The sequence below is a fragment of the Panthera leo genome, chromosome A3, assembly GCF_018350215.1.
Source record: "Panthera leo isolate Ple1 chromosome A3, P.leo_Ple1_pat1.1, whole genome shotgun sequence".
In the NCBI taxonomy this organism is placed as follows: Eukaryota; Metazoa; Chordata; class Mammalia; order Carnivora; family Felidae; genus Panthera; species Panthera leo.
The window spans coordinates 49,827,062-49,842,517 of NC_056681.1; the positions used below are offsets into that span (position 1 = coordinate 49,827,062).

The 15,456-nt window shown below is 46.1% G+C and overlaps 1 protein-coding gene across 2 annotated transcripts in view; it reads right to left on the bottom strand.

Moving 5' to 3' along the window:
• Positions 1-15,456, bottom strand: part of ABHD12 (abhydrolase domain containing 12, lysophospholipase) — an 84,809-nt gene that overhangs the window by 13,039 nt on the left and 56,314 nt on the right. For both annotated transcript variants that reach the window (XM_042931799.1, XM_042931800.1), the window contains exons 2-5: positions 14,356-14,480; positions 6,751-6,856; positions 4,039-4,158; positions 163-193 (exon numbers count right to left, since the gene is read on the bottom strand). In XM_042931799.1, coding sequence (XP_042787733.1) covers positions 163-193; positions 4,039-4,158; positions 6,751-6,856; positions 14,356-14,480 — 382 coding nt within the window. The remainder of the gene's footprint in view (positions 1-162; positions 194-4,038; positions 4,159-6,750; positions 6,857-14,355; positions 14,481-15,456) is intronic.

Genomic DNA, 15,456 nt, shown 5'->3' on the forward strand with positions numbered 1-15,456 from the left:
CATCCACATTGTGGACCCCACTCCATCTGTCATCACACTGTGGACCCACTCCACCTGTCATCATACTGAGGACCCCACTTTGCCCATCATCACACTGTGGACACCACTCTGCCTGTGGTCACCACACTGTTTGTCATACAACTGTGTGCCATCCTCACCTACCTTGTAAAGCTCCACTCGGTGGTCACCTCCTCTAAAGAATCAGGGAAAAGGAAACAAGAATGGGTGTTAGCACATCTTTTAAAAAAGGCAGGCCCCAGGGTCAGTACTGGAGTGTCTGGGTCTGTAGTGACTTGTTCCTTTAATACACACAAAGAGAGTAAATGGTGATAGGTGACCTCCTCTGCAGGGCACCCTAAGTGGCTCCAAGCTTATTTCTGACAGTACCATGCCAAGCAAGGGATAGCCTTAGTACTTTTGGGATATTTCTTATTTATTACCATACTTGTATTTTTGACTAGGTAATACATGCGTACAATACAAAATCCAGAAGACACAAAAGAATGCACAGTAAGCCCCTCACTCCTGCCCAGGATCCAGCTCTTCCCTCAAGTCCCCCGTGTCAGGGACCACCACGTAGGCAGAGACGAAGGTGCTTCTTTACCATAGGTACCTGCCACATACTTTACTGCCTCTCACTTTTTTAGTATATGTGCTGCCGAAGCGAGCACGGCCTCTCACTTTTAAAAAAACAAAATGCTTATTTATTTATTCTAAAGATAGAGTATGAGTCGGGGAGGGAAAGAGAGAGAAAGAGAGAGAGAGAGAGAGAGAGAGAGAGTCAGAGAGAGAGAGAGACAGAGAGAATCCCAAGCAGGCTCCAGGCTCAGTGCATAGCCCAACGTGGGCTCAATCTCATGACCACAAGATCATGACCTGAGCCAAAATCAAGAACAGGACACTTAACCACCCAAGCCACTCAGGCACCCCTGCCTCTCACTTTTCACTCAGTAAATCACAGCCAACTTGCAGTATTTGCAGTTCCCCTCTGCCTTATCTTGCAGTTGTTCTGGCTCTTTCCTATCTGCTGTTAACCTGAGTTTTGCTGCCATGTCCAGCCTGTGCTGATATCCCTTTGCAAACGTGACGTGTGAACCATGTGTGGAATATGTTCCTACACACAGAACTGCTGGGTGGAAGGTGTGTGTGATCATAAGCTTAACTATTACTGCCCAGCCATCTTCAGAGGGGCCCTGGCCCATCTCCTAGCCCTACACTCACACACTAGCGTGTAGTGGACACTTATTACTGAGGCTAAACAGGCTTTTGTGCACCCGAACTGTTATGTGTGTCTACACTTCTTTGTCCGAGGACTATCTACCCCTTCTCACACTTCCTGTCAGTTATTGGTCAGCTGTTACTGCGGACAGACACCAAAGTGGGGATGGAGCTGCCTCAGGAAGGAAAGTGTGTCAATGGGCAGGCTCACCCTGTCTAGCCTTCTCAATGGTTTTCCTTTTTTATAGCTAAAAGCACTCTGGCCATTTTGGGTGTGTGTGTGTGTGTGTGTGTGGGCAGGGACTGTCACTGAGAGAGATAAGGATGAGACAAAGGAGGAAAAACAATACAATGAAGCCACAGAAATACAAGGGAATAAATTTCAGGACCAGAAGGAAATAACATAAAATGTTTTCAGTTATCTTTGGAGGCATTCATGGTGGCTTTTGTCTAGATTGTTCAAATTCCCTACCTTGCACAAAAAGAAGAGGTTGAGCACATGATAAAATGTGAGGCAGTAGCCAGGGACTGGACCCCAGGGATCCAGGGCCACTGCAATCCTGCTAGGCCAAGGGGTGGCCAGCAGGTCTATGTAGGCAGTCTCTGGGGAGACGGGGAGGGGGCAGCAACACTTTCAAAGTTTCAATGCTCCTTCAAACCGGAAGTTTAGGCTACTCTTTTTTACCATGCGACTGGCATTGCTTAACTGAAGCTTATTTCCAGTAACCTATGAACTTCCCTCATTTATACAAAGATGTTACCAGAGCTATTAGTAACCACTTACTCTTTGAAAAGCAGAAGAGAAACCCACTGTAGTTTGTCCCAGACAAAGAGGAAAGCAAACTGCCAAGTGCATGCATGATTCTGCAGATACACACTCTGCTCTCCAGGCTCACACACCATCCTTGCAGGCTGCACTTCCTGGACTTCCTGCAGTGTCCACTGTGCAGCCCCTCTGCTCCAACACCACCATGCTTTCCTTGCCCCTCCAGAAAGGCCCATGAATTGATCTCCTTGTTGGTTCTGCCTATAAAATGACATCCCCCCAGCCAAGGTGCCACACTGACCCCCATCCAGACCCTGCTGTGGCCCTCCCTCCTGTCGGCTCCTGCTGGCTCTTTCTCACACACCCTAAGGAAGCTGCAACAACAGTGACCCTCCTGGAGGTTTTCAGGCACTGTTTTGTTCAGAAAACGCACCTCCTCCCTCACCCACCCTGCTCTTCCAGAGACTCTTCTGTAAGGTCAACCACATGGGTAGAAGGAACAGACCCCCACCCTGGGATGACAGACCCTCCCAGCTAATCTGAAGGACACATCACTAAAGCCACTCTTGAAAAGCACCTGGGATAAACCTGGGCAAAGGGTTTTGCCTGGTACAGACAGTGCCTCAGCAGTGGCCCAGCAGGACACACTGGCATCATTGACTTACAGCTGGGATAGACAACTCACACTCATCAGCTGATGTGACAGCACTGACAAGCCTGTCTGTGTGCACCCAGCTGGGGTGCCTCTGGCCTCCCTCTGCTTTTGGCCACCCCTCCTTTGATGTACCCCCACCTCTCAGCAATCATTGCCCCTTGCAAGGAAGTATGCCTTCGCCTACAGACGGGCACGCCTGCCAGTGAGAAAGTGCCAGACTGCCTGCGACCCTCACAGTGGGATGACAGACTCTCATACTGGGAAGACAGATCCCCACCTTGGACAACAGATACTTACCCTGGGACAACAGACCCTCCTCATACAGGACAAGAGACTTCCACACTGGGATGACAGATCCTCACACTGGGACAACAGACTCCCACACTGGGACGACAGATCCTCACTTACACTGGGATGACACACCCCCACACTGGGATGACAGACCCTCACACTAGGATGACAGACTCCACCCTGGGATGACAGACCCCCACCCTGGCATGGCAGATCCTCACACTGGGATGACAGATCCTTACCCTGGAATGACAGACCCCCACCCTGGGATGACAGAGCACCCCCTGGGACAACAGATCCTCACGGTGGGATGACAGACCCTCACCGTGGGATGACAGGGGTGGCTGATGAACAGGAGACAGCATTCCGCAGGAGTGCTGAAGTCCTAAAGTGTCACAATGACCCCTCTGAGGGACCACTGTTCCTTACTCAGAGAAACTTATTTCCTAAATCACAGGCCCTCACTTTGCCCTTTAAATTCTATCAGGAAGAAGGAAACACCCACTCTGGCCCAGAATCTGGGTCACTATGACAGAGACACAGCTTCCTCCACTCCACCTAGGTGCCAGGCTCACATAAGGGGTTTCTGGACACAGCTTCCCATACCTGCTTAACACAGGAGTTCCCAGGGTGCCTGGGTGGCTCAGTTGATTAGGCATCTGATTCTTGGTTTTGGCTTGAGTCATGATTTCATGGTTCATGGGCTCGAGCCCCAAGTCAGGCTGTATGCTGATGGTGTGGAGCCTGCTTGAGATTCTCTCTCTCTGCCCCTCCCCTGCTTGTGCTCCCTCCCTCAAAATAAATAAATAAACTTAAAAAAAAAAAAAAAGGAGTTCCCAAGGAAACTGCACCTGGGCCCATCATGCACACAGCCCACTTTGCTCTGAGCCTATAGGGACACCGCTTCATGAAAGTTTCACCTTGACCCCTTTTCCCCAAACTCCATAAACACTGCCTTTTCCTGTGTTCTCAGGATGCTCCATAGCCCCACTGTCTGCACACTCCCTCACTGCAGTGGATCAGTAGAACCAACTCGGCCAGGACCTTCCCACCTCATAAAGAAGTCAGCAATCAGAGAAGACATACTGCGTGGGCTCCTCTTCCTCACCTGGTACCTGCATTTCCGTGCAGGTACAGGATGATAGGGTGGCTGGTAGCCAAGGCATCCTCATACCACATCTGGTCCTTTCCTTGGGCGTCCTTCCACCAGACGGCAGGGACAGTGTGCCTGAAACAGAAGCAGAGCAGAGTGACATAATCAAATGATGGCAATTGTTGATAGAATGATGGAGGAACAGAGTCACAACTGAGCAGAGAACAGGACAGGAGGGCTGGACAGACAAACTGCCCTCATCACAAGGAGAAATAACTACAGAGCTTCAAGCTACAGGGATGGTTTCTGACAGATTTCCTGACTTGCACCTGGGCCCCCTCTGGGCCACAGAAGCTCCCTCTGGTAGCAGTTGCGTGGGGCAGGGGCGAGTATGAGGTAGGGTTTCTTGTGTGTGAACTGGAGTTCTGTAAGGTACAATCTATTCTGGCTCAGTCACCAGGCCTTCACCTGGGCCTTACACAGAATGAGCACTTAATAAATACTAGCCAAGTAACATCATTTTCTCTTATACATACCTATATTTAAAAAAAATTTTTTTAATGTTCATACATACCTATATTTTTAAACTGTACACAATTTAACTCACATTGTACTTAAGATAGTTCATGCTATCATGGGTACTAATTCAGCAACACTGATCTTTATGAGCTGGACTAGAAGCCTGGCCATCCTTAAAGCACCCTTTCTAATGCACAACACATTCAAGGGCCTGCTCACAAGGCATCTGGGAGCAGACCCATCTCTGTAGGAGGAGATGCTGCAGGCTGACATGCTGTGTGGATGAACTGGCAATAAGCCTGACTCATCCCACACCTGGCCAGGCAGGTGGGCTCGGTCTCTCTGGCCAGAACTGTCCTCTAGGAAGATGCTCCGGTTAATCTGAAGTCAGTCCACAACAAATACTTTTAATCACAGAGGAGGGTCTGTAAAACATACATTTATTAGCAAGAATGTTTGAAAGTATTAAATGGCCATTTTTTAAAATTTTCTAGCTCTTAAGTTTTAGTATTTAATTTCTAACATTTCTTTGGTTCATTCCAGAGGCTTGCATTTTGGGTGATTCTGACCATAATTATCACTCTCTGGCAATTACAAATCCATGGGATGGAAAGGCACATTTTAAAGGTGCTGGAGAACACCTGGATGGCTCAGTTGGTTACGCGTCCGACTCTTGGTTTTGGCTCAGGTCATGATCTCACAGTTCCATGAGTTTGAGCCCTATATTGGACTCTGCACTGGCAGCATGGAGCCTGCTTGGGATCTCTCTCTACCCCCACTCTCTCTGCCCCTCCCCCACTCATGCTGTGTCTGTCTCTCTCTAAATAAACTAAAACAAAATTAAATACAAAAAATAAAGGTGCTTGAAGCTGATTCACTTCTGGGAAGCAGCCTACTCCAAACCGCAGGCTCCTAAAGGCCAGGGAAGTTCACAGTCAGAGGGGAGGGACCCTATTTTCCCAGGGCTCTCCTGCCCTCTGCCAGGTAGAGAGTTTATGCCCATAGACAAGCAACTGAGAACAAGCTTACTGCCACCCGAGGGCCCACACAGTCCTCATGAAAACACAGGGTGCAGACGTGGGCAGGCAGCAGGGGCCCAGCAGCATACAGCCTGGCTGTCACTACCCTTGGTCTCACCATTGTTGTCACTAAGTACAACCTTCTTGTGTGACTGCTGTGAGAGCTTTCAGCCTATCAGCACCACAAACACCCCTCCCGCTATATAACTGCCCTACCTGAGGAAGAGGTCCCCACTAACTCCCTGTGTCTCAAAGCACAGACCACACTAACCAGCAGGAGGGCTGACTAATTTCCTCACCAAAGAGCTCTGAGCAAAACACGCCAAGCTTCTGACTGAAGACAGAAGAGCAAAGTGTCCCATGCATACACATTGGTCAGCAAATGCAAGATTAAATTAAACCAGCAATAACAAAAGACTAGTGCCAGCATCAACTCCTAGAACAATAATCTCCCTTCCTATTTTATATTCTTTACCCAGGACCATTAGAAATGCCTGAACTTCCCCACAGCCCACACTGGGAAGCCACCCACAGCATTTTGTTTAGAAGCATCTCACATACACAGCAGTTTTCTGTGACAGCAGAGAGAGACATTATGGCTACTGAAAGGGAAACCCAGCCACATAAAGGGGCAGTGATGCTGAGCTGCTTCTGAGAGAAAAAGGAAAACACCACAGAAAATTAGTCAATTTTAATTTAGTTGTTCAGAAACACCCACTTTTCCACAGCAAAAAAAAACATGAAAATAGATTCCAAGGAGTCACAGAGAAGTCACAGAGCTTACATCCAATTTAAATTTGTGGCTCAAAAAAGTAAATATGAGGAAGATAGCAAACACCACCATTATCAACTGCTGGGAGTGCTGCACATGAAAGAAATCCAGCTATCTCCAATGTTTAGATGCTCCCTTCTCTGAGAAGAAAGGGTGGATTTCGAACCTGTGCTCATGATTCCATACTCATACTCTCCTTTTTCCCCCTGGAAATAAAGTTCTCTGCAACAAACAGCCTGGTTCACAAAGCCTTCGCTATTTGAAAATCTCAGAACAGAATTTGGTGCCATCTCATCGTGTTCCATCCATTAGGATCAAATTTAGCCAAGATCTCTGCTTTGGAAACAGGGGAGGGTGAAGATAAAAATGGATGCACAATCGTCTTGGACGACATTGGCCACACTGCCCAGCACTCACCAGACTCCAATGGTCACGTCTTCCTCTGGCTGGAGGTAGTAATTACACGTGTGATTCAAACCTTGATCCTGCGGTTTTTTCAAGTCAATGAAATAGGGAACCCTCACTGTGGGGGGACAAAGAGATGGAAACCAGGATTAGTGGGGGCAGATGGACACACACGCACACACGTGCACACACATACAGCAGAGGCAAAGCTCTTAAGAAGCGCAAAGTCTTTTCCAAAGCAAGAATGCCAGGTGCACAGGGCCCTCCAGCCTCAGATGCAGAGCTGAGAGAGAGGGTGCTGGAATACTGCAAGCACACCTGCACATCCTCCAGCAAAGACGAGGTCTGAGTAGTGATGGTCCTCTGATGGTTGTTCAAGGTGAGAAGATACAAGTGAGGGAACGCAAGATCCCCGAAGAGCCTCAGGGACATTGTGGCCCTGAGAGAGGCTGGAGATGGGGAGGCCAGCCAGGCCTGGCTAAGCCGCAACTGAAGGCTGGAGTCAGGGTGCTGGTGGAAGGGACTGTGGGAAAAGTGACAGGCAGATGGCGTGTTCTGGAGCTGGGGCCACAGCACTCAGTGACCAAGTGATTGTGGGTATGAGTCAGTCAAGTGGGGTCCCAAAGTTTCTAAATCCGTCACTTCATGCCGACAGGCCAGTGGAAGATAAGGTATGGGCGCAGGGAATCCACAGAGTCCATCCAGAGTTGAGTGACGCTGAGTGGAACTGTACAGCAGGAGCCCTAGATTTTATAGGTCGCCTGCCAAGAGGACAGGATTCTGTGGGGCACCCACACTAAGGAAAATCTGGGAGCCTTTAGCTGGAGACCAGTCAAGACCCACTGACCTGGAGGAATGTCCACGAACTACAGGCAGAAGAGCAGGGAAGGAGAGAGATGACATGTATACTGCACAGTCCTACACTGCTATTGTAAAAACAAGCAAGCAACATCACACCACCACCACCCACATGTGCCTTGTAAAGAAATACAGGAAGACACAGACCAGGCTGTTAGTGAAGAGTGTGTGTGTGTGCACATGAGCACATGCACAGGGCAGATAGGGGATATTTAATTTTTCCTTTATATACTGTTGTATTTTACTTCTTGTGGCGAACACAATTTTTAAAGATATATTTAGTTAAAAATTGAAACACTTAAAAAAAACCCAAAACCTTAAGGTGCAACTTACTTTATAAAATGGCAACTCCCAAAAGGGGTAGCAACAAAGAGCAGGATGGTACTGACTAGCCAATCCCACCTTGCATAAGGGAGTCACATACCTCTGTACAGTTTTCTTTGGTGAAGAGAGTAGTTTCATCACATAACTGCATATATCCACATGGTACAAAAGTCAAACATGCTCAACTCCTGTTATCATCCCATTTGTGAGCCACAACCATTGATCTTCCACCTCAGGGCCTTTGCACTTGCTGTCCTCACAACCTGAGTGCTCTCCTGCCACATACCTGCACATCTAGCTCTCACTTCTTCAAATGCCCACTGCAGCTCACTACACATTTGCTGAAGAAATGAAATACCCCCTCGGGAGGACATGGGGGTACACACAAGCTCCTTCCCCAGAAGGATGTGACTTTATTTGGAAATAGGGTCTTTACAGAGATAATTAAGCTAAAGTGAGATCATGAGGTGGACCCTGATCCAGTGTAAGTGGTGTCCTCATCAAAAAGGAAAATTGGGACACTGACACAGACAAGGACAGAGGAAGACAGTGTAAAGACACCAGGAGGAGGCAGCCGCATGACCACAGAGGCAGCTACAAGCCGAGGAACACCACGGACTACCAGCCACCACCAAAGGCTAGGAGGAGGCACAGAAGGACTGTGCCCAGAGTCTCAGGGAGCATAGGCCTGTGACATATTGATTTCAGGCTTCCAGGCTCTAGAACTGGGAGAGAATAAAATTCTGTTGTTTTAAGCCAGCCAGTTTGTGGTTATTTGTTACATCTGCGCCCAAGGATGAATGTGGCCATGCTCTGGAGCTCAGATCTTACTCTGGCAATGGGACTCAGAGAAGCCTCCCTACCAGAAGGCCCTTGGAAAGGACCTCTCTTTCTTGTGCTATTTCAGACACAGGTACCTACTCCTTCAATCTCCATTCTGGGACTTTGTTCCATGTTGTGGAAACTGAAGGCTGCAGCTTATTGGGCCAGTTCATCATCTGACAACTGTGAAGTGAAATGACTTCCTCAATAAAACTCTGAAAGCTGGAACCTGGTGCCCACTGTCCATTCCACACCCAGTCTGTCTTAATTCCACTCCTGAGGCTGGAATTACCCACCCTCCCCCTCCCACGCCAAGCAGAAAGTGGGTGTCATCAAGGACTGAGGGCACTTGGCTTCCACTGGCTCAGCTCTCAGACCTCAGGCTGGTTCTGTGTCGGAAGAGAAGGCGGCTAAGCTACTTACAAACTTCCCCAGTGCTCTGAGAGGACCCCCTACCTGTGAAAAGTGTTTAATGAGGATTAGCAGCTAATCCCAAAAGCTTCTAGGCCTGAGAAATCTAGGAACTGAGAAGCCAAATTCTACTCCAGGAGGACCTCATTCCACAAAACTTATCTTCCAGTTCACCTTTATTTCTGTTTTAGAAATATCCATGAAAAAGGAGGCAGTGAATGCACCAAGTCCAGCAAATGCCACCTGTAAACCTCTCTGGAATGAAGGTCCCTGGTCAGTCCGGGGTGTCAGAGAGCTCCAGAGAGAGTAAGTGGCCAGAGGAACCACTGGGAACTACTGGGCTGAGTCAGCAGAAACTCCACAAAGGGCCAGGTCAAGTGGTGCAAGGAGGAGGGTTGTGGGATCTGCCCAGGCCAGAACACACCTCACTCCTCGTGTCCAGGAACAAATGAGTACCAGGACCCTTTGACCTCCTGTGTGATCACATCCCTTGGCCATATGACCCTCAGAGATCCTGCTTCTTCCATAGGGTTGAGTCAGGGCACAGCACAGGGCCCATTGGCAGTGCACAAGGTGTGTGACAGGGGCAGGAGTGAGGAGTCTGGGACAGGGACAGGGACAGTGACTGAGCTCCTCATGGCTATGGATGTAAGTTCGCCCTCACATACAGCTTAACTGCACAGCCCAGGAACCCAAAACACAGGCCGCTGTGTCCACAGGCCGGCAGGGCCCAACCAGCTGCTTCAACCCTTCCTTCCCATTTTGCATTATCTGCCCCCTGGCCACACTGTCACTTATCAGCAACCACCTACCAATGCTCATGATCCCGCACAAATGGTGCTCAGTGAATAACCAGTGAGTACATAAATGAACAGAAAACAACCTCATCTATTATCCCTTCTTTAGCCCATCTGGAAAATATGTGATAGGGTGAGAGGCTACGGTTGCTTAGCCATAAGGGACATTTTTCACTGCCTGACATTTTAAATATTGGGGCTACCTTTCATCCCAGTCACTGATGCACTGGAAGAGTGCTAACAAGGTGCTAACAAGGGGAGGGCCAGAGGGTCCTGGGTTTTATCAAATTTTAACTACATGATGTGGGCTGTAGGGGCTTCCCTAATAAGAAAAGGGGTAAGAAAGGAAAATAGTATGGAGGTTCCCCAAAAAATTAAAAATAGAACTATCCTATGATTATACTGTGTGGATATTTACCCCCAAAATACAAAACCATTAATTCAAAAAAATATATGCATTCCCATGTTTATTACAGCATTATTTACAATTGCCAGATTATGGAAGCAGCTCAAGTGTCCACAGATAGACGAATGAATAAGGACAATGTAGCGTGTGTGTGACACACATACACACACACCTATTACTCAGACATAAAAAAAAAGGGCCATAGCTTCCCATTGTGACAACATGGATAGATCTACAGTGTATTATGCCAAGTGAAATAATCAGAGAAAGACAAATACCATATGATTCCATTCATATGTGGAATCTAAAACAAAAACAAAAACAAATGAATAAACAAGCAAAAAGCAGAATCAGACCTACAAACACAGAGAACAAACTGATGGTTGCCAGAGAGAAGTGTTGGCGGGGGAGCAGGGAGGGGGGGACGATGGGCAAAATAGGAGAAGGGGAGTGGGAGGTACAGGATTCCAGTTCTGCAGTAAGTTAGTCACAGGGATGAAAGGCACAGCATAAGGAATAGTCAATAATACTGTAATCATGTTTATGATATACTCGTGGTAAGCACAGCCTAATTTTTAAACTTATCCAGTCACTATGCTGTATACCTGAAACTAATGTAACATTGTTTGTCAACTACACTCAAATAAAAAAAAATTTAAAAGAAAGACAGCTATCAAGGGTTAATAGGGACTGCTAAGAGGAAGGAAAAAGAGGAAGCTTAAGAATTATTGTCCCAGAGAATGTTAAAGCAAGTTGGCTGCCTTCTGCTTTAAAAACAAATATATAATTTATATATCTAACCTATTTCCAAAAAAAGGCCCAAGGTAATGTGCAGAGGAGCAGTTCTGTGCAGGCCTCTGAACTGAAACATTCCTTTCACCAAGAGATAGTTCTAGATCTGAGGGGAAAAGAACTGCAGAGAAGATAGCTAGATTTCATTACACAGCCATAAAAAATGATGAGATCTTGCCATTTTGAGACAACACAGATGGTATATGCTAAGTGAAATAAATCAGACAGAGAAAGAGAGATACCATATGATTTCACTTACACGTGGAATCTATAAAACAAATGGAATCTACAAAACAAAAGAACAAACAAACAAAAAAACTAAAACCAGACCCACAAATACAGAGAACAAACTGGTGGTTGCCAGAGGGCAAAATAGGGGAAGGGGATGAAGAGGTACAAACTTCTAGTTAAATACATATATCATGAAGATAAAAAGTACAGCACAGGGAATACAGTCTATAATATTGTAGCAAATTAGTATACTGACAGATGGTAACTACATTTATTGTGAGGAGCCCGAGTAATGCATATAATTGTTGAAGCTCTGTGTTATACACCTGAAACTAATGTAATACTATATGCCAACTATACTTCAGTTTAACAACAAAAAAGTTATCTAGACTTCAAGACCACAAATACCGGGTATCACCCAACCACTGAGATGGAATCATACTTTTGAACCTGAGTATGAAAAGCACATATATTTATATTTATGTGTAGAGACTCAGACAAAAGAGACCAGCAGGAAATATATAAGCAACGAAGTTAACAATTTTCTCAGAATGATTTTCTTTTTCTTCTTTACTACCATTCAGGGCTTTGCAGTTAATTTTGTTTTTGGAATGATCATATATTTTTTGCTTATGAAATATATTCAAAGTAGAATAATGCCTGAAACCATAGGAGCTAAGCTTTTTCTAAAGCTTATTTATCTGATTTATGAATTTGATTTCAGATAGATTTGGTGTGAAGTTAAGAATATATTCTTGAGGTGCCTGGGTGGCTCAGTCGGTTGAGTGTCCAACTCTAATTTCGGCTTAGGTCATGATCTCAGGGTCATGGGATGGAGCTCTGTGTCAAGGCTCTGTGCAGATCATGGAGGCTGCTTAAGATTCACTCTCTCTCCCTCTGCCCCTCTCCCCACTCACATGCTCACTCTCTCTCTAAAATAAAAATTAAAAAATATATATATATTCTTTAATCAGGTTCTGAGGCCCAAAAGACTGTTAGATTTCCTTTAGTGTCCAAATTGAAATCCACAGGATCATGATTCACATTTCGAGGAGACAAAAATGGAGGTGCTACTCCAACATGCTAGCCCTCCAGCACTGTGGGGTGAAACTTCCAAAACACTGCAGGGCTACACTCGAGACCTCCACAATCCCACAGAGGAGGTGACCTCACTACCATGCAGCAGACATGTGGAAGGAAAGGGTAAGAGACCAGCATCTCCTTGTGGAGGTGCAGAGGACTGGCCTACGAGAACCCCAAAGTTCTGTTCCTGTGGAACATCCTGCTATTTCATTAGGAAACCAACCAAGCAACATTTGTGGGCTGTATCTAAAACAGCCCAAATAACTGATTTAAAGAAAATCAATTCAATTCAAATTATTTGCTGGGACCCCACCATGTGGCAAAGGCACCTGCCCAAAGCACCCAGAGGCTTACAGAGTTGGAAAAGCCATTCAATCCTAAGATCTGCCATCAGGGAATATGCAGCCCTATAACTTCATGTTTACATGTAAACTCAAACTCTCTTCTGTGCTGGACCAACTGTGGACATTTAAGAGTTAAAGTCAGAAAAATCAAAGCTCCCTTGATTTTACTATGTTGTTAGTTCTTTTTAAGTTTGTGTTTCTCACACTGGCAAAAACTTAGACAAGATAAATTCCTAGAAACTCAGCTAAGTTTGTTAGAAAAATCAAATGCCTCTTGGCATACAAGTATTTTACACTTATTTTAAGATACCAAGTAAAAAACTTACTTTAGATTTACAAAGTATTAAACATTGACCTTACTATTTCTCTTCCTCCTCCTACTGTTCCTCTTTAGAGCAGAAATGCCCTTTTAGCAGTGACTTCCAAGTTCCTGCGATTAAATCCATTATAGGCTTAACAACCCTGAACTCGTACGCCCAGGCACCTGCAGAGCTACTATAGACGACAGCTCTGGAGTCCTGACACACCTGCCCCCAGTGCCACCCCACTCTCTGAACTTGTCTCAGGCCACAGTCACACAAGAGCCATCTCAACGCCTCCTGCCTGTCCTCCTCCTCATCTTCATGAGCTTCCTCCTCCCTCCACTCTACCAGCAACCCTGCTGCCTCCTCCCACGACATCAGCCCCAGCTTCTCAGCCTCTCCTCCCAAACACACACAGTTTAAACCCACTCTTTGCAAACCAACATAGCTAAAAGCATGCACAGAGTCTGCCTTGACTGGTTTGTGCCACCTACACCTGAGCTGAAGGCCATCACTTACAGAGCACCTGCTGTGTACCAAGCACCAAGTTCTATCCTCAAATTCTAACACCCACAGACCCAACCTCTTCCTTCCTAGCCTCATCTTCTAGGTGTAAAATGATGCTCCTGGAGAGGATTATTCCCAGGATTATGTACTTGGGAGCCCTCTGCCTTCTGTTTCCTAAACTTGATACTTCTGGACCTTTCTCCTCCCACTTGCACAAAAGTAAATACACAGCATGAATAAAAACCACGCAAGATCCAAGTTAACTCAAGGAGACTACACAGCACCCATAAAGTCAGCATATAATTCCATAGAAACCAAAGCATGTCAGGCTAATTTTTGTGTTTTTTTTTTTTCCAGAAAAAGTCCTAATTATTTTTTTAAGGTGGTCATCTTTAAGTGGTCATCTTTTCCAAGGACAGTTAACCTCCTAGACTGCACAAGGGGCAAAGCATCTCCAACACAACAGCTTCAGAAGACTCTCCACATTGTTAACACTTTCATCCACTTCAGCTAAAGAAAGACCTCTGCCCGTGCAGAAGTCACCTGTGTACACAGATACCAGCCCTGGAGAGTAATTCAGTCACTATAGCAGCCTGTGACTGGGAAGGGGCACAGGGAACTTTCTGGGTAATAGAAATGTTTCTATTTCTCGATCTGGGTGGTAGATATGCAAATATATAAATCATCATGCAAATGAACCCTTACTAAAATTAAAGGCAAAGTGGGCACGTGGTACTTACCAAAATTCAAGAAAATCAGTTTGGCCTGTATTCCAGGACATAGTTTGATGAGAAATGGAATGGCAACATACAACCCCAGAACACAGAGAAGAATCTTCCTCAGTCGGAACCACAGGCCCTTTCTCCTGTAAGAGAACAGCAGTTAACAGGTCAAAGACAGCAGGTGCAGAGGCGCCTGGGTGGCGCAGTCGGTTAAGCGTCCGACTTCAGCCAGGTCACGATCTCGCGGTCCGTGAGTTCGAGCCCCGCGTCAGGCTCTGGGCTGATGGCTCGGAGCCTGGAGCCTGTTTCTGATTCTGTGTCTCCCTCTCTCTCTGCCCCTCCCCTGTTCATGCTCTGTCTCTCTCTGTCCCAAAAAATAAATAAAAAACGTTGGAAAAAAAAAAAAAGACAGCAGGTGCAATTTTGCTGTTTATTAACAGCTTTATCAAAATCACTAACTAAAATCCACACGTAGCTTTCCCCACAAGAATTTTGCCAGTAAGAAGACTAGCCTCCCACCTGCTTTTGTTAAAATAATCATTTTAGACAGTCTTTCAATCTGAGCTTAGAACTCTATTGCAGAGAGATGGGGAGGGTATTTTCTCCTGAAAGCCAACGAAAGGTCCTGATGATTTCCTATGCTTGTCCTGGGATCAGAATACAGCACAGACATCAGATCCTTAGCAAGTGCCAAACCTGAAGTCCAGCTTGTGGACATTCTTAAAGGATCTTGCAGAGCACCCTTGGGAACTGCTGTTCTTACAAACCAAGTCCAAACCTTAGTGGGGCTGTTTATCTCTGGACTGTTACCAAAATAACTATGTAAGGTGGTTTTAAATATATACCTGGAACTGCTGACACATGCAGTAACACAGATGCATCTCAAAAGCATTCTGCTAAATTAAATAAGACAGACACAAAAGACTACATTCTGTATAATTCCATTTGTCTAAAATTCTAGAAGGGAGAGGTACCTAGCTGGCTCAGTCAGAACAGTGTGGGACTCTTGATCTAGTAGGGGTCATGAGTTCAAGCCCCATGCTGGGTATAGAGATTGCTTAAAAAAACATTCTAGGGGTGCCTGAGTGGCTCAATAAGCATCCAACTCTTGATTTTGGC